This window comes from Podarcis bocagei, assembly GCF_964188305.1.
Source record: "Podarcis bocagei genome assembly, chromosome: 3".
NCBI classification, from domain to species: Eukaryota; Metazoa; Chordata; class Lepidosauria; order Squamata; family Lacertidae; genus Podarcis; species Podarcis bocagei.
In genome coordinates, this window is record NC_138127.1 from 72,791,104 (window position 1) to 72,809,612 (window position 18,509).

Genomic DNA, 18,509 nt, shown 5'->3' on the forward strand with positions numbered 1-18,509 from the left:
CCTCTGGCTATGGTGTTGCTTTTTGCCCCACAAACCCGAACATACCTTAGAGAGTTGTCTAGCGCAACTTACATTTGCTGTGTGTGCGTGTGGCCAAAACCCTTGTTTTTACGGGCTTGCTTGCCAGCCAGCGAGGGAAGAAGGGAAAAGTGTATATCTAAAGAGAGGATATTTGGACCATTATCCTAAACAAATGTATTCAGGTCCTCTGTCATCCTTATTGTACATTGACTATATTGCAAGCCCCCTTGATATCGTTGATTAGTAGGCAAAGGATATATATTCCAGATAAAGAAATAAGCCTTGGCGAGTGCCAGAGGGATTAACAAAAAACACAAGTATTTCTCAGAAATACATAAGTAAGTATAATAGATTCTGAGAGCACAATCCAGGAAATGTAAAGTAGTAACCCGGTCTATTAAATAAAAAAAAATTAAAAAATTGTTAAATCTCAGTGAATTTTTTTTTACGGATTATGCTCAATAAGAAATACATATTCATTAGTGTAGATTTCTGCTGTTTACATTTTTGCTCTGCTTTGATATATGGAAGGGGAGTGTAAAGAGAGGCTACAGAATTTATGTTGTTAACCATATTTCTCAGAAACACCAGAAGAGACATATCCTGCAAGAAAGTTGAGAAATTTCTATCCAGGAGTGGCAGAACACAAAGATATTTCCAAGTTAGTTGTGCTTCTGTCCTCATCGGTAAACTCTGTACGGAAAGCAGCTAGTGAAGCGCTGCAAGACTTTCAAAAATATAAAGCTCTGTGGACAGAAGACAGGGATGCAAAAGTTCAGGTAAACTGAATTCTGAACCTTCATTGTGATTTTACGCACCACATTTCTTTTTACTCAACTTGGTTCATGGTTCAAAAGCTAGTGCATAGGGTCTCTTATGTGTCAGTGTCCCCTGGGTGCAGATGACCTGGACTCACACGAATCCCCTCAAATCCTACCCTATTCATATAACAACATTCACAGTTTTTACCAGAAAGCAGAAGGGAAAAGGTTTGCTTGAGGAGCTGAACATAAGTGCTGTATTGTATTTGTGGGCTGAAAACTGAAGTGCAGGGCTGTTCCCAATGTGAATCTTGACTTTAAGCGAGTGGAATAGGCTCCTGGGTTATTCTGGTAGTTGGTAGGTGGCAGCATCCATGGAGAGCAGGATTTGGAGTGGGGGACTCAATGCAGGCAAGTGCAATATGTCCTGGGCAAGCTGCTATTTGCAGCTCTGATGTAGCTGCTATATGGATGTGTCACACTCCTTATGTAGCCTTTGAAGTAACACTACAATACTGAATACTGTTTTAACAGAATAAAATAATTCATGTTAATAATCCGTTCCAACTGCTTACAGCAATTTTTAGCCAGTAACCCATCTCTGACTGAGATCAGGTCAGAGATTCTTCATTACGCTACCTTTGAACAAGAGATAGAAGATTTAAAACCTACAATTTCTGTTGGCCCCATTGAACTGAATACAGGTATGAAAACCATTTTCTTTATGTGCAACGTGCAGGAAAATAAATTGTCACTTTGGGGGCAACAAGTTATTTGCTTTTCTGAGCAGTGCTTGGAATAGCTGTCTCAATTGTAAGTTGATATTGCAATCTTGAATTGATCTTTTCCTGTTGTTTCTAGGTCTTCAGATTGTCTTTTGTCCATCCTAGAGAAATGCCTTAATATTTTTTTTTTTACAGCCATAGCACTGAGTTGAAATTTTGTTATAGCAACACAAATCTGGCATTTGTGGAAATTTTACTTTGTACTACAATTATTAGGCAGACTAAAGATCATGCCATAACCCAGTAACCAACCATATAATGTTAGGAAATAACCCACTCATCTCTAAAGTCCAATACAGAAGTTATTACAGTGGTACCTCGGGTTACATATGCTTCAGTTTACATATGCTTCAGGTTACAGACTCTGCTAACCCAGAAATAGTACCTCAAGTTAAGAACTTTGCTTCAGGATGAGAACAGAAATCGCGTGGCAGCAGCAGTGCAGCGGCAGCAGGAGGCCCCCTTAGCTAAAGTGGTTCTTCAGGTTAAGAACAGTTTCAGGTTAAGAACGGACCTCCGGAACGAATTAAGTACTTAACCTGAGGTACCACTGTATCTGTGAACTGTGCTCTGTGAACATATGGAGAGGCTGGGGAGCTCTGAGCACCCCGACAGCTCCATGCGACGGAGACCTCAAGTTGAGGATGGAAGAGGCTATGCACAATCAGCTGAACGTGCTTAGGTTTCCTCTTCATACTGTCCGTCCAATGTCTGAAGGCAGAGGTGGGCAGGGCCAGCACAGGCAGCCCTACATGCCGCTTTGCACATTCTTGGAACATGTGATGGATAACCTCTGTGCACTGCTAGGTCTTCTCTTGATTCTTAAGTTCTAGCCCTGTTATAGGAAATAATTACACAGTGGAAACATCCCCTCCCTCCATGACTGAATTTATTGGCTCTAATTGTTACATAACTCCAATTAGATACTTGACATCAGGGGGCTCTGTTAAGGAGATCAAAGGGAGACTAAAGCATGAAAATGTAATAACATATATTATTTTACTAACTATAACCAAAACCTAAAGAAGCAGGGCTTTGATCATCTAGCACAAACTGAACAGGAAAGACTCATTAAGTTTCCGCTTGTGGATTTGAGATTCTGCTGCATCCTGTAGACCCATGCCTGAAGGAGGCACAGCCTTCATTTCGAAGAGACTCCTCTGAAAGCTGTTGGTTAGGAAATACAAATCCAAAGTCCCTTTGGCATGAAAACTACTTGCAGAATTTTTTTGGGTCACAGCCTAAAGGTTGTAATTTTGCTGACTAGGCTGTTTTGTTTTAAACTTGTCTGTGCAATTTCTTTTCAATGTGTGACATGCAAAAGGTAGTTGCTTTCTGTGTACAGTATGATCTAGAGACTGTAATTTTTCCATAGGACCAATGAAATTGGCTCTCTCAATTGAAGCTAAAGCATGGAAAATGTTACTCTGCCGCTATTTAAATGAGGAGTACAAGAAGAAAATGCAAGACATGATAACATTTATAGCAGAATATTTGAAAAAACTATCTCGACCAATTCGAGATTTAGATGATGTCAGATTTGCTATGGAAGCGCTGGCTCATATACGAGACAAGGAAATAGAAATGGATATGACTATGGGGCCCATTGAAGTAAGTTTAAAAAAAACAAAGAGTTGGGGTTGGCATTGCTTTTTTGACTATATGAATTGTGAGGCATTCTGTTCTTTGCTTTGTTTCTTTTTAGGAAGCTTATACAATTTTAAATAGATTTGAAGTTGAAGTGACAAAAGAGGAATCAGAAGGAGTTGATACATTACGGTACTCTTTCATAAAGCTGCAAAGCAAAGCTGTAAGTATATGAAACATACACCCTTTATACGAGAATTAATTAATGGCAGTTCATTAAAGTTCATTAGTATCAGTTTAGAGTGTATAAGGTCATCTGGCCTGTGCTCCAAGATCAACAATCCTGCTTTATGGATCTCTATGGTGCTTCTGGACTGGAGATTTGTGTTCCTCAATTGTTTGTTTTAAGATCCTTGTGGCCCCTTCCAACTCTACAATTCTATGATAATAGCCGTGTTTCACATTTCTTTCCAAACCAAGTTACCTCTTCTGGCTCATGGCTACAAGATGCATATCCCTTCCCTTTATGATCTTCCAGGACTTTTCACTTGAACTTGAACTTGAACTTTTGCTCCTCATCCATGCACCCATGACAGTAGTACCTGCCCAGCGTGGTAGACATTTGCTTTCCAGCTGCCTGGTCACTGCCACTTCTGGGGAGGAGAGAGGTAATAGGGAAGACAGTGTGGGATGGACACAATGGTGGGGGAACCAGCTGGGTTCCATCAGTGTACTCCACTGACTAAGCTGCTTTTGGCCCATGATGCTCTCAAAATCTTCTTTCTACATGATACAGACCTGGTTGTTTTTTAGTTCTGTGTAATTCTTCTGCTCCATGTATTTTGGAATCCTGAAGAGGCAACTTGTAAACCAGTTTATTTCTACGTCATACTGACATTTGCTGTCTGAGTCCTAGAGTTGGAGGGCAGCCCATCCACATTTGAATAGATGAAGTTGAAACTGTACGGGCGCTACTTTCTTGGAGTTTTTGAACATCCATTTATATTGCAGGCCAGTGTTCAAGATGAGCTGATTCAAGTGCAGCCCAAGTTTAAGGGCCAGCTACTGGAGGCTGTTGAGGTTTTCCGTGAGGATGTGTCGAGCTATGAAACAGCATATGAAATGGTAATTTATTTGAACAGTTTGCAGAGAACACACATATATATCTCACACTATACATAAGTAAACTGTCTCATCTAACTTTGTCTTGTGTTGAACAAAGCAAACCACTATGATTAAGAAAAAGCAAGTGGTTTGAAAAAATTAAATTTAGGTCACATATGGTTTTAGCAGAAATTATAATATCCAGTCAAAAACAATTCTGCTGTTCTGTTTTAGAATATGTATTATAGGCAGTCTAATACATGAAGGCTTATAACTTATGATGGACAGGTCAGTCTGTTTGCAGCCTATATCAGTTTTGCATTCCTTTATTAATAAATTAATAAACTTCTCTCCTTTTTCTACATTCATCTGCAGGTGTTTCTTTTAAAAAATTGCATTAAAATCATTTTGGGATATAAATAAATTCCAAAAATACGGATTTAAATGTATATTTTATCGCAACATATGCATCTCTAAGTTTATTTTATTTTACAGCTATTTATTTTTAATGTATTGAAGTATTTTTTTTACCCAAGAGCGGCACCAAAATTCAGAGAAGTGCACAATCTGAAAGATAGTTGTATTCTGCTATGGGAGATAATCAGACCAGTTTGCATTGGAATTTATGGAAATCAAATTCCACATGCATTCCTATGTATAACATGAAATTCATCTAGTCCTTGTGATATCTATGTGTGTTGAGTGGGGCATAGGATTCAGAGTTATTTTTTAAATATATATTAATTATTGGCTACATTTTGCCTATTACAGGAGGGACCCATGGTTCCAAATACACCACCTCAAGAAGCTAGCAACAGATTGCAGATATTTCAGGTAAGAATGTTTAAGATGTTAAACTGAGTGGTGTGGTATTTGGGTAGGCCTTAATGGATGATTCAGCAACCCTTCTTTTTGATTTGTTAAACTCTTCAGAACATTGACACTGGTGGGCACCTTATTCAGTACAGTTCTCAGTAGTGCCCTAGAATATTTTGCCTTCACTTACGGATTATTTATTTAGAGCATTTCTACCTGCCTTCAATCAAAAAAGCCTCCCAGAGTGCCTTAATTAATCAATTACATTTATATCTCACCTTCTCCCATTGGTGGTTAAGGTCATTAGCCAGGGATCTTGCTTTGCCTTGTGGTCAAAGACTGGAATGACAAACTGAGGGAAGTAAACTGACTTCTCTAGAACACACCTGCCTTTTGTTGATGCAAGTTGTTCTGTTGCCTCTCAGTTATTCCCCTCAGGCTCAGTCCCAGTTTTAGACTCACACACTCCAGTAACTGCATCACATGTTTTGCTTTGTCTTTGAAAATGTATTTTTTTTATAAGATATTTATTAAAATTTTTAAGATATTACAAAAAGAAAAAAGAAAAAAAGAAAAACACAAAATGAAAAACAGTTAAAAAAAACCCCTCAATCTTTCCATTACTTATTTTTCATTAGCTTGTTTCCCGGACCTCCTCACGCCTCCCTTTTTTGTATTCCAGTTCAATTTGTTAGTTCAGCAAATCCTTCCCCTCTTTATTTATCCTAGTCTTTAATCTTAAAATATTGTAACATTAAATTTTTACCTATTCGTAATCCATTTTTCATATTCCCTTATAAAATTACAGCTAAAAACCACTTGGAAATGTATTTTAAAAAGAAAGGTTGAATCCTTTTGGGGGCCCACCTGAAGCGTGAGGTATTATAGGCACCCACTCTGAAACAAGGGGAGCCAAAACAATTTTTGCGTGACGGTTTGCTTCATTCTAACTAGTTATACACCATATTGTTTTTATTGAAGTATTGCATTATATCTGAGCTTTAGTCCCATAAGAGTTTTTAATCTGTAAACATTTTCTACTTTTCATTTATCGGGGCCTATGCCATTGTATTTCTTGCTGTTTTGATTCTCATTATGATAACCTTGAGACTAACCTTTTATATGGCACTGTCAAATGACTGCCCTAAATCTTGTGTAGCTGTTTGACTCTGTGAAAGATAAGAAGAGCTCATCAAACAGTACAAGGTAGCCTACTATCAGAACATGAGTGCAGTGTGCAGCCGCCCCCCCCCCCTTTCTGCATATTTGTAAATTCAGACATTGTTTGATTATGGCAGCAGTAGTTGGTAGAGTAGTGGTGCTTGTCTGACTTATCACCCACATTACTGCAGCTTACTTGCAGGTAGAGGGTGAGGTTGTCGCGATGCAAATGCACTGGAGGAGTCAATCCTGTGCTCTCACCATTGCATTTGCACCATGCTGACCCTCCCCCTCCTAGTAAACAGCAGTGATACAGGCAATGAGATCCCTGCGACATTGCCAACCACTTCTGTGTTATAGCTAATGATCATATTGATTCACCAAGCCTTTTCACACACATGTATTTGCCACATATTATACCAGCAGACTTCGAATTCCCTGTTTCCCCCCAGTTGTTTTGTAGGACTTTGTGCATGTGACTGTACTGTAGGGAACCAAGGTCGTTTATGCTGACTACATGGGCTCCAGGCCCAACCTGAAGTCCTGGTATTAGGACCTAAAACCTAAATTACTTGGGAGTAGGGTATTTTAAGGAGTACTTTTTCCACTCTGAGCTGTCCTCCACTCTCTTAGGTCTTAATCCGAGGCAGGTTCTGCATCCCCTATGGCCTGCTCTCAAAGGTTGGGGAGGTGATATGGTGACAGCATCTTTTCAGCCAATGCACACAAGCTTCATAACTCCCTCTCCATCTCCTCTCACATCTTTCTCCTCACAAAGCTTTGTTTAAGACAAGGGGAAGATTAGTTGTTATGTTTTCTCTTGCTGTGTTTTTCTGTTACTAATCTCTAGCTGCTTTATTGTTGTTGCTGTTATTTTCTTTCATGCTTTCTTTTAATTTGTGAGCCACTGTGGACATTGGCTTTTTAAACAGAAAAGTGGGCTAGAAACATTTTAAAATATAATAAATCTAAATGCTGATCACATGAAGCATTTCTGATAAGAAGATATCACATGACTGCAGTATCCAAACCAATATAAGGAAGTGCTGATGGCCTAGTTAACCTAAACATTGCATATATAGTAGTTGATTTCTCGCCACCTGATTACTCCATACTTGACAACTCATAGCTATTGAATGCAGGAACCAACTTCATTGAAAAACATTGCTTCAGCCATCAAATGATTAGCATGCCAGAGTGAACTGGCCCTGTGTAATTGGCATTCACAGAGATCTGCAAGTAATACATTCATGCGTACAAAGTGCATCATGAACATTATGTTATGCCTGATCTAATCCCCAGACTTCTCATATGAGAACGAAGCCCAAGGGACTTGTCTTGGATATGCATGTAGTAAAGGATAGCTATGTTTGTGTTACATAATCTAAATCCTTTGTTAATTTCTGTTATTTATTAGGCCAATTTTGATGAGCTCTGGAGGAAATTTATTACTTATTCATCTGGTGAGCAGCTATTTGGATTGCCTGTCACGGACTATGAAGTTTTACATAAAATCAGGTAACTGTGGAAAATTGTTCTACCTGCCAGAATAAGTTAAGGATTGTAGGAAGGCTTTAATGATGGGAGAGACATTTGCACAATATTGTATTTGTACACTGGGGACACTATATATAATCTTCAGAACTCAGCTCCTCTGAAAACTTGCTATAATGTGAAGAATCACAGGAGGAAATAAAGAAGGAGGGACAGCTATGAGATGTGTCTTGCATGTGATGTTTGTTCTGCAGAATCAAAAGTGAGTCATGGGAGTGATGAGGCAGAAGGGGTGTTAAGAGATGAGCAGTTAAAATCAGCTGTAGAAAGCTTTTGCTTAGATTTGGGAACTGGAACCACAGTTGTGTAAGATATTAACAGAATGAAGTTGGGCAGCAGGCTGGAAGACTTTTAGTATAAGCATCTTGGAATCTACATTCCCGTGAATGTGGCAGCAGGTGTATGTGTGTACCAGCACAGCTGATTCTCTCTTCTCCTCAGTGTTTTTGGAATTCAGCACCCTGATGCTCAGTTGCCTCATGGGGAAAAAATCTTAAGTCTTGAAGGCTAAAATCTCTCCCCGCCCCACTCTCCCTGCCCCAATCTGTGAACCCCTTGGGATAAATCTGTGCCTCTCCCAGGGGGGCCACTATTTTGATCATAGTTCAGATTAAATCAGCTGCACTTTTACAAAGTAAAGGTAAAAGGTAAAGGACCCCTGGACGGTTAAGTCCAGTCAAAGGCGACTATGGGGTTGCGGCGCTCATCTCGCTTTCAGGCTGAGGGAGCTGGTGTTTGTCCGCAGACAGCTTTCTGGGTCATGTGGCCAGCATGATTAAACCGCTGCTGGTACAACGGAACATCGTGATAGAAACCAGAGCACATGGAAACACTGTTTACCTTCCTGCCACAGCAGTATCTATTTATCTACTTGCACTGGCGTGCTTTCGAACTGCTAGGTTGGCAGGAGCTGGGACAGAGCAATGGAAGCTCACTCCGTTGCGGGGATTCGAACCACTGACCTTCTGATCAGCAAGCCCAAGAGGCTCAGTGGTTTAGACCACAGCACCACCAACGTCCCACTTTTACAAATAGAAGGTATGCTAGTGGCTCCATCACGATGTGTTTTTTTTTTGCAGGAAGGAGCTAAGTTTGCTTCAAAAACTGTATGGATTGTACGATACTGTGATGAATAATATCAGTGGGTATTATGAAATTCTCTGGGGAGATGTAGATATTGAAAAAATTAATGCTGAACTTCTGGAGTTTCAAAACAGGTGAGCTTACTTTCTGCATGATTTGCAAACCATCCACCACACTATGTACATTTTTGTTGTTGTTTAGTCGTTTAGTCACGTCCGACTCTTCGTGACCCCATGGACCAGAGCACACCAGGCATTCCTGTCTTCCACTGCCTCCAGCAGTTTGGTCAAATTCATTTTTTCTTCTGCTAAAACCTGTGCCATTGCTTCCCCTGTTGCCTATGGCTGAAACTAATGTAATTCACTACATAATTAATTATGTGAGTAATTTGGATGCATTTCAGCGTAAGACAAATGTCAGAAAAATGCAGAAAATGACATGGTTATTTATGTACTGTTTGGGGAATTAAAAACGACAATTGCAAAAGCCAGTATTTCCTTGTGCAAGTTCTGTTATTGACCTTGGACGAATATACAAATACAGTGGTACCTCGCAAGACAAATGCCTCGCAAGACAAAAAACTCGCTAGACGAAAGGTTTTTTCGTCTGCGATTTGCCTCGCAAGACGAATTTCCCTATGGGCTTGCTTCGCAAGACGAAAACGTCTTGCGACTTTGTTAAGCCGTTTAAACCGTGCTTCGCAAGACGAAAAATTCGCTAGACGGCAAAACTCGTGGAACAAATTAATTTTGTCTTGCGAGGCACCACTGTAGTGACAATTTCTGCTCCCATTTCCATTTCTGGTGGAATTTTCTAGCATACCTTAGCAGTATGAGCCTTTGCATCTCTTAAAGTAAGCAGGATCAGTCCTGCCTAAGATTCCTAACACCTGGGAAGCAACATCAGCAGGTAGTCACAGCAATGCCTTCTAAGCTGTGGTTCCAGTTTTAGAGAACTTGCTCTGTCTGATCCCAAGCATGAAATCCTCTAGGATGCAAATACAATTGTTTTTAGGAAAGCTTTTAGAAGTTTTTCTTCTTCAAAAATGAGCTTATTGTTTTGTTTCTGTTAAGATATTTGCACATTTTAGGTTTAAAATAGTAAAATGTTCGATTTTTTTCAATGAAAGGTGCCGCAAACTACCTAAGGGGCTCAAAGACTGGCAAGCATTTTTAGATCTTAAGAAAAGAATAGATGATTTCAGTGAGTCCTGCCCACTGCTGGAAATGATGACTAATAAAGCAATGAAACTGAGACACTGGAACCGTATTTCTGATACAACTGGGCATCCATTTGATGTGGAATCAGATTCCTTTTGCCTTCGGAATATCATGGAAGCACCGCTTCTCAAGCATAAAGATGACATTGAGGTAGTCTTCCATACAGTTGCATTTTTATATTGAAAGAGAATGCCAGACTGAGGTGCAGTTTGAGAGTCAGTGAACATGCTCTAGAACTGTCATTCCCAATTAGCTAAGTATTGTGGACCACCTGTTTTTCAAAGGCCAAGCCATGGATCCTCTACTTCTGAAAATTTTAATATCTCTATGGTAGTTTTTGTTATGTGAATGGCACCACAGACTCCCTGGGTGGGTTACGAGGACCCACTGGGGTCCATGGATCACCAATTGGGAACCCCTGGCCTAGAAGGTATGCCTTTCTTTGCTCATGTGTAGCAATGTTTGTGTCAGTACACAAAAGAGGTATACCTAAACATGGGCACAAGTAAGGTGTCTTTATTGAGATTCCTCAGTTGGCATATCAATATTTTTAAAAATTAAGGATCTTTCTTTCTTTGCAGGACATCTGTATATCTGCTATAAAAGAAAAGGATATTGAAGCTAAGCTAGCTCAAGTAATTGACAGTTGGGCAAATCAGGTCTTGAGTTTTTCAGCATTCAAAGGAAGAGGAGAGCTACTTCTCAAGGGAACAGAATCTGCTGAAATTATTACACTGATGGAGGACAGCTTAATGATCCTGGGCTCTTTGATGAGTAACAGGTAGTTTCACAGATTTTGTAGAATGTTTTTATTAACATTTTTGTCTCATTCTTACAACTCTCTATATCCAGCCTTTCAGGATATTGTTTTTTTCCAAGGCACCTTACAAGTCATAAATATTTAAAGACATAATAAACAATATTAACAAAAAGTCCAGTGATTTCTCACTTCTCTCCAACTGTGGCTGAGAGACAGTACCCTTTTGCCCTATTTAACCAAGACAACTGACACAGTACCCAGGCAAGTACGTTCATGGTACCTGAGTAATTTTGGCCACAGAGTTGGAGCTGTTCTCTCTGAGGTCAGACAAGGTGCTCATCTACTATCCATTCTCCACCCTAAGCAATGGCCAGGACAGTAGGATGCTACAGCCACCAATACCAGCTTGGTGCAAATGTAACAGTGCCTAGTTACCTTATCACAGTTAGGCGATTAGGAGAAGCTTGCAGATGTGCACACCCCTCTCTCTTTGTCCCCTCTTTTGTAAGTGTCCTCCCCTTCTCTCTTTCAGTTTTGGAGCAAACTCTTAGTATTTCATCTGCACCAACATTATCACTAAGGTAGTCTAAACCACAGTTACAAAAACCTACTTCTAAGTATGGTTGCATCCTGTGGTTTGGGCCTAACAAGAGTTCGCCATAGTCCTGGTTCACAGGTTACATGAAGCCAAACAATGGCTTAGCATGAGTGAGCAAGCATGTTGGCACATACTGAGAAAATCATAGATGCTTCACTCCTCCCCTCCTTCAGCTACTAGTGGGAGCTAAGCTGCGATCTGGCTTAGCGTTATGTCCAAATAAAGACTCATGGTTTGCCTCACTCCAGGTAAATCACAAGTTGTATCAAGGTTTGTTCTTGGCTTTCTGTTTGTGGTTTGAGGGAAGCAAACCATGAACCTTGGTTCAGACATAATACTAAGCCAAACCATGGCTTAGCTCTCAGTATCATGGCAGCAGCAGGGGAAGAGCCAAGCAGTCTTGATTTTCTGACTGCGCCAGCATGCTTGCTGATTCACGCCAAGTCACAGATTGGCTTAGCAATACGTGCGAACAAGGCCACAACACCTTTACAGTTGTAAAGCTGAACCACGGCTGAACCACAAAACTCGAGGAGCGGGGAAGAGGGAAGAGAAAAAAGGGTTGTGTGACTCCATGGACAGCATTATGTCTATACCAAGGCACTACCAAATAGAGATATTTAAAGTGTGTGTGTAGGGGGGGAACAGTTGTTAAAAGAATATAGTAACAATAATATTGTGAAAAGGGTCGCTCTTGAATTTCATGCTACTATTTCTTGTCTCCTATTCTCAGATACAATGCACCTTTTAAAAAAGAGATTCAGAACTGGGTGTTCAAACTTAGTACCTCCAGTGATATAATTGAAGAATGGTTGATTGTGCAAAACCTCTGGGTTTATCTTGAAGCTGTTTTTGTAGGTGGAGATATTGCCAAGCAGTTACCTCAGGTAATTCTATCATGGTTCAGTTATGTAAATATTGATCTTGAAATGTAACTGCGTAACAGTAGTTTGCACTTTAGAATGACATAATATTCATTCATGTTTCCATTACATTTACTCTGTTTAGGAAGCAAAACGTTTTCAAAACATTGACAAATCATGGATAAAAATAATGCAGCGAGCTCATGAAAACCCCAATGTAGTTAACTGTTGTGTTGGAGACGAGACTATGGGGCAGCTTTTACCACATTTACACGAGCAGTTGGAAGTGTGCCAGAAGTCGTTGACAGGGTACAAAGTTTACAAACTTTTTGAAAAAAACCTGATCCTTTTAAATTAGGTCAAAGTAATAGTCCATCTTAATTAACTTTTTATGGTTTTAATTAACATTGCATGCTTCTTAATTTTTAGTGTCATTTCGTGTTTGGTATTAAGGGGAGAGTTCTGGGAATGGCGTTTTGGGAAGTTATTAAGAGATTTTAGGGGATTGATTTGTAGCATGTGTAGCTGGCATGCTCAGTGCAGATTTATGAGTTTAGGCCCATATATGTAAATTTGCTTATGGTCTTTGGTATACTTTTTTAGTTTGGTAAAAAGAAATCAGAATAATAATAATATAAAAATCACTTTGCAAATAAATAATTACTGCTCAAGTCTTGCATATTTTTATTAATTCACTCCAGACAGTCAATTGCCAAAGCTAAGTTATGGCTCAAAGCACAGATAAGATTGGAAAGTAAAAAGCAGGAATATTTTCTTCTGTTTATAGTAGATCTTCCCATAAATCTAGGCTTCTATACACCCATGCTTCACTTTTTATACTTTTAATTTTCTAGTATCAGAATTTTAGGAATTGGGAGAAGCTGGAGAAATTTAGATCTGTAGCTCCCTGATTAAGGTCAAGCATGGCCATAGGTGATGTTGGGCAGTAGGCAGCAGCTGGGATGGGTATTTTTAAAAGAATGTGTGGCGGGTGGGGGTGGGGAGCGGGAATAAATAGTAAAAAACACACAAAAAACTGAAACTACAAATGGTCCTGAATGAGTCTCAATATTATTGTTTATGCAGGCTGAGAATAAATATCAGTGAACACTGATTTATCATCCATTAGCATGTACCACAATATGCAAAAGCTAAAGTAGCATTGGATGTGAGGCAATGGGACAGAGCAGCTTTGGCCCAGTTGCATCATAAATCCCTCTTCCATCACTTACTTACTACATCTTCTTACCAGAAATGGGGAACAGGCAAACTCCCAAGGCCTTTAGGGTGTTGTGCATGTGGTATGAGAAACCCTGCTGCCATCTCAAACTCTCACCAGCACCCGTTTGTTGTGTGCTTTCTATGGATACCTGAAGAGCAAAGGATGCTGCCACCTCATTGTATTTCCTGGCACTGCAACTGTCATGTGCTTGCAATGAGAGAACCCCCTTAGCATGGGGAGGGCAAAAGCAGGATTGCAGAGTTCAGAAGTCCAGTAGAAGTCATCAAGTCAGGTGGTTGTGAAAGGAAAAAGATAGTGGTACTACTAGCAAGATCATGTTACATGAGGAAAGGCTTCCTAAGGCAAGAAAAGAATTGGGAGTAGGCAAGAGCTAGAAGCATAAATTGGGTCTATAATCTGGATGCCCATAAGTTGCACAGATAAAGGAAAGTGGATATAATGGCCAGAAAGGGCAGAAGCTTGTTATAATGCAGAGGAGCAGAGCAAGAAGAGCAGCAAAGCAACTTTGACCCAGGAAATTAATACAAACCAGCAGTAGCTCCAGAAGCATTTCCAAGTTCAACTTGTGAAGGTCTTAGGCTTCTGAAGCCCACAGATGGGCATGAGAATTTCCAAAGGAGTCGCCATGTTAACTCTGCTGCAAACCAAGCCAATGAGGAGTTTTGTGGCATCTTAAATATTAAAACTTTGATTATGGCACAAGCTTTTGTGGGTACTGGAAACTCAGCATGCAATCCTGAGATTTGTTGCTATGCATCCTTTGCATAGGATTGATCAGAAGCAGTTTGCTACCTGGTAGGTGGCTCGCTTACCAGAATGGGGAGGTGGCAGAGAGGTCACCAAAGTGCAACAGAAACACTGGATTGGCTCTGCTGGTGCACCTGCACCTTGCCCACCCCTCTGCTGCTTCATCCCTTCTCCCTCCCTCCTGGTAAACACTCACCTACCCGAAAGTTAGCATAGTAGCTCTGCCCCACTGGCAAATTTACATCTTGGATTGATATTACCTACATTTGCTTGAAACTCCCAAGTAAGTGCACTTCGAAAAATGGAGGGGAAAACATTTTCTGAAATAAATCTCTTTTCTTATTAAAGATATTTGGAAAAGAAAAGATTGCTGTTTCCCAGATTCTTTTTTATCTCTGACCCTGCTCTTCTGGAAATACTTGGACAAGCTAGTGATTCACACACTATTCAGGTAGGTTCCAACATATATATGGAAAAATAGTATTTACTGAATGCAGAACAAATTTGAAACAGCTCTGATTTTGTGTACTTCATGTACCTTTAAAACTGCAGTGCAAAGGAGTCAGTACTGTAAGCATTATTTATGCTAGTTTAATTGAAATGGTTCAACATATCTTGGAAAATAGAGGCTCTTGTTATAGCCAGACTTAGGATGAATTCCAGGAATTCCTGCATATTAACTACTATACTCTCATCACTCCAGCATGGCTCCCTCTTGTCACTTCCTATTGGAAACTCTCCTATAAATTCAAATAACCTTTGGCTGAAAGCAGCTGTTTACCAAGGAGCAAATTCCCATGGTGGGAAGAAATCCATGTTGAGATCTGGCCATCAACATCATTTGCTCTTCTCTTTAATTCAGAATTTGTGCTCATTTACAAAAATAAGCTAATTTGTGAAAATGTCCTGGCTAGAATGCTACATGCATTCATGGATTTTATTTTTCTTTCAGCCACATTTGCCTGGTTTATCGGACAACATAAATGAAGTGGAATTTCATCCAAAGGATTATGATCGCATAATGGCAGTCATATCAAGAGAAGGAGAAAAAATTCCTGTAATATTTGCATTTTAAAAATATAATTTAGTATGATTCTGAATTTTATAATTAATTTCTCCCTACTTACCATGATACATTTGGCTCAGTTAAAAATAAAATGTTATTTCTTTGTGCAGAAGGATGTAAGAGGACCGTTCTCTAATTAGAATATCTTAACTAAAAACAATCCCTCCCACCCCTTAGACTTGCCAAAGCCTGAATATGGTGATAAAATGTTTTTGAAATATAAAATATTTGGCTAGCTTTTGATGAGTGTGGATAGGGTAGTATGGAGTTAGGCTTTATGCATTAACTAACTTTTAACATTAACATTTTTACTATACAGTATGAAGATTTGGAATGTATGAGCTACAAGCCCATGAAGTAGCAGTAGGCAGTGCTCTTTGACATATTTTATCATATGTACAGCAACTGTTTAAAATTATAACAATACTCTAGTTCTTTTGTTCCTCAGTAAACCATGTTTTATGAAGTAGATTCTTGCTCATTAGATGAGGTAGACAGATCAGAATGGAGCCCTCAGCAGTAGGAAGAGCACAATCATACAGTACTGTATTAGCTTTTCTGTGTGTGTACCTGTGAATTCTAGTCTTAGATGAGTTTGTTCTGTGTTTAATGCAATTTACTCCCAGGTAACTCTGTGTGTGGTGGGATGCGGGTGGTGCTGTGGGTAAAACCTCAGCGCCTAGGACTTGTCGATCGCATGGTCGGCGGTTCGAATCCCCGCGGCGGGGTGAGCTGCCGTCGTTCGGTCCCAGCTCCTGCCCACCTAGCAGTTCGAAAGCACCCTTAAGTGCAAGTAGATAAATAGGTACCGTTGTATAGCGGGAAGGTAAATGGCATTCCGTGTGCTGCTCTGGTGCCTGTTCGCCAGAGCAGCTTCGTCACACTGGCCACGTGACCCGGAAGTGTCTGTGGACAGCGCTGGCTCCCGGCCTCTAGAGTGAGATGAGCGCACAACCTTAGAGTCTGTCAAGACTGGTCCATACAGGCAGGGTACCTTTACCTTTACCTTTTTAACTCTGTGTGTAGGATCTTAGGGTGAGCAGTGTATCACTCCTGAGCGTTTGATGCAATCCCCCAAATTCATTTCCTTTTTTATCCAGCTGTGAAGGCAGGAACAAGGGAAACCATACTTGTTTTGAGATAAAAATATCAACTTGTGTGACACAGTTCAGTACACTGAAAATGAATTAATTCCACCCCACAATGGCCACCCCTGCGATCAGGTCTTTCTGTGAGGTTTGAATAGCGGTTTGAAACTCAGGACAGCAGCTCCATGACACAAGGAACTGGCTGTTTAGGTTGTGCTGGGTATATCTGAAGTCAAAGGATGCCTTGCATAACAGTTGCAAAAAATACGCTTCGTTATACAATCTTGTCAAAATAAGCTTGTTGAGCTCCAACCCATCACTTAATTCTTCTTTCTCAATATCCTGATGCTCTAAGTAATCTAGGTAAATTTCCTGCCTCAAGTAACACGAGGAACACAGTCTCACTTGGTGGCATAGCTGTCAACTTTTCCCTTTTCTTGCAAGGAATCCTGTTTAGAATAAGGGAATTTCCCTTAAAAAAGGGAAACGTTGACAGCTATGCTTGGTGGTATTCTACTTCCCATTAAGAAACACATTTAAAGTAAGACCAACAGTCTTTTCTTATGGTCTCATTGTACCCCATTTGAACTCTTCGCTTTCATTTCTTATATATTTGTTGTTGAGAAAATTGCTTTAGTTTACCGGTAATTTTTTAGACATCCGAAAAGAATTGGAAGAATTGGGACTATTAGGATCATGGAATCATAGAATTGTAGAGTTGGAAGGGATCCTGAGGGTCATCTAGTCCAACCCCCTGCAATTCAGGAATCTCAGCATGCTGCCCCCCATCCAATCTGAAAGCATACCAGAACTTGCTCAGCTTTGCAGAATTTTGAGGCATCCAGTTTGATTTGCCTGCCTTATTCCTAAGCAGAAACTTCTGGTATTCACCAGTTAGTACGTTGTCTCCTTTCTTAATCAAACTAAAGAGACTGTAAACCCCATTTTGAATAATGAATACACAACTTTTAATTTTTCAGTTGGACACCCCAGTAAATGCAAAAGGACCTGTAGAGCTCTGGCTGATGGATCTACTGAAAATGCAACAGTCTTCATTACACTGTGTCATTCGGGCAGCCTTTTATCAGATTAGTGATCCAGGGTACCAGCTACTGAACTTCCTTTACCATTTTCCAGCACAGGTGAGAAGTCTGAAAAGCAGGTAAGATCCAGCTATGAAGGCCTGAGGTGAAAAGGCTAGGTTTGCATGCTGAAAGACAAAATGAAAAACCCTGTCGATATGCGCATATTTTTCTGGATTGAGACTTAGCCATTTGTGAGAATAAATACAGTAGTCATAAGTAATAGGCACATCTACCCACTTTAAGGTTCTTTTTGATATCAATGGTATTTATAATTGCTTAACATTAACTTGTGTGTGCACAATATTATTTGTCTCCGCTAATAGATGTGGTGTACTTGTTGAGGGACATATCTTGTATGTGATTCAACAGGTGTAATGAATAATCTGAAAAGATGTCGATAGTGGTTGCTTTATTTATTTTATAGCTAAATGGTAGTTTTTAGAGAAGACAGAATGGAGAGAGGCTGTGAGTCCACAGTCCTATGCTGTCATCTGCTGCTTTATGGAGGGCCATCAAGTTCAATTTTCTGAATAGCAGCATAAAATATTTTTATTTGTTCATTCATTCATTCATTGCATTGCATTGCATTGCATTTACATGGTTCTCTCCTCACCCCAATCGTTCTATTCCCACAAAAACTTTGGGAGGCAGGTTAGGCTAAGGGAGGGTGACTTGTCTGAGGTCACGCTATAAACTTCAGTGCAAAGTACGGATGTAAACCTGGTTCTTTTCAAATATTCCAACTACTAGTAGGTAGAAAGGTAGGTAAAGGACCCCTGGACAGAGCTTGTTTTTTTCCAAGATCAGGGCCCAGGAAGGCAAATGTTTTTCTTATAATTCCATGAGCCTTGATACCCGATGAAGCAGCAATAATGCTCACTATAAAGTTGTAAGTCACCCATTTATTTGTGGGTGACAAGTCCCCATATTACTGGGGATGGAAGGGTAGCTGGAATTTGCTGGCCAT

The 18,509-nt window shown here is 40.0% G+C and overlaps 1 protein-coding gene across 1 annotated transcript in view; it reads left to right on the plus strand.

Annotated features, from left to right (window-relative positions):
• The window catches only part of DNAH8 (dynein axonemal heavy chain 8), a 129,896-nt gene that overhangs the window by 40,672 nt on the left and 70,715 nt on the right, over positions 1–18,509 (plus strand). Inside the window, exons 27-41 of the mRNA XM_081186333.1 lie at positions 604–800; positions 1,360–1,486; positions 2,943–3,178; positions 3,273–3,377; positions 4,166–4,279; positions 5,030–5,092; positions 7,653–7,753; positions 8,869–9,006; positions 10,002–10,242; positions 10,674–10,873; positions 12,184–12,337; positions 12,459–12,622; positions 14,652–14,754; positions 15,256–15,360; positions 17,438–17,599. Of these exons, the coding sequence (XP_081042459.1) occupies positions 604–800; positions 1,360–1,486; positions 2,943–3,178; positions 3,273–3,377; positions 4,166–4,279; positions 5,030–5,092; positions 7,653–7,753; positions 8,869–9,006; positions 10,002–10,242; positions 10,674–10,873; positions 12,184–12,337; positions 12,459–12,622; positions 14,652–14,754; positions 15,256–15,360; positions 17,438–17,599 (2,210 nt within the window). The remainder of the gene's footprint in view (positions 1–603; positions 801–1,359; positions 1,487–2,942; positions 3,179–3,272; positions 3,378–4,165; positions 4,280–5,029; positions 5,093–7,652; positions 7,754–8,868; positions 9,007–10,001; positions 10,243–10,673; positions 10,874–12,183; positions 12,338–12,458; positions 12,623–14,651; positions 14,755–15,255; positions 15,361–17,437; positions 17,600–18,509) is intronic.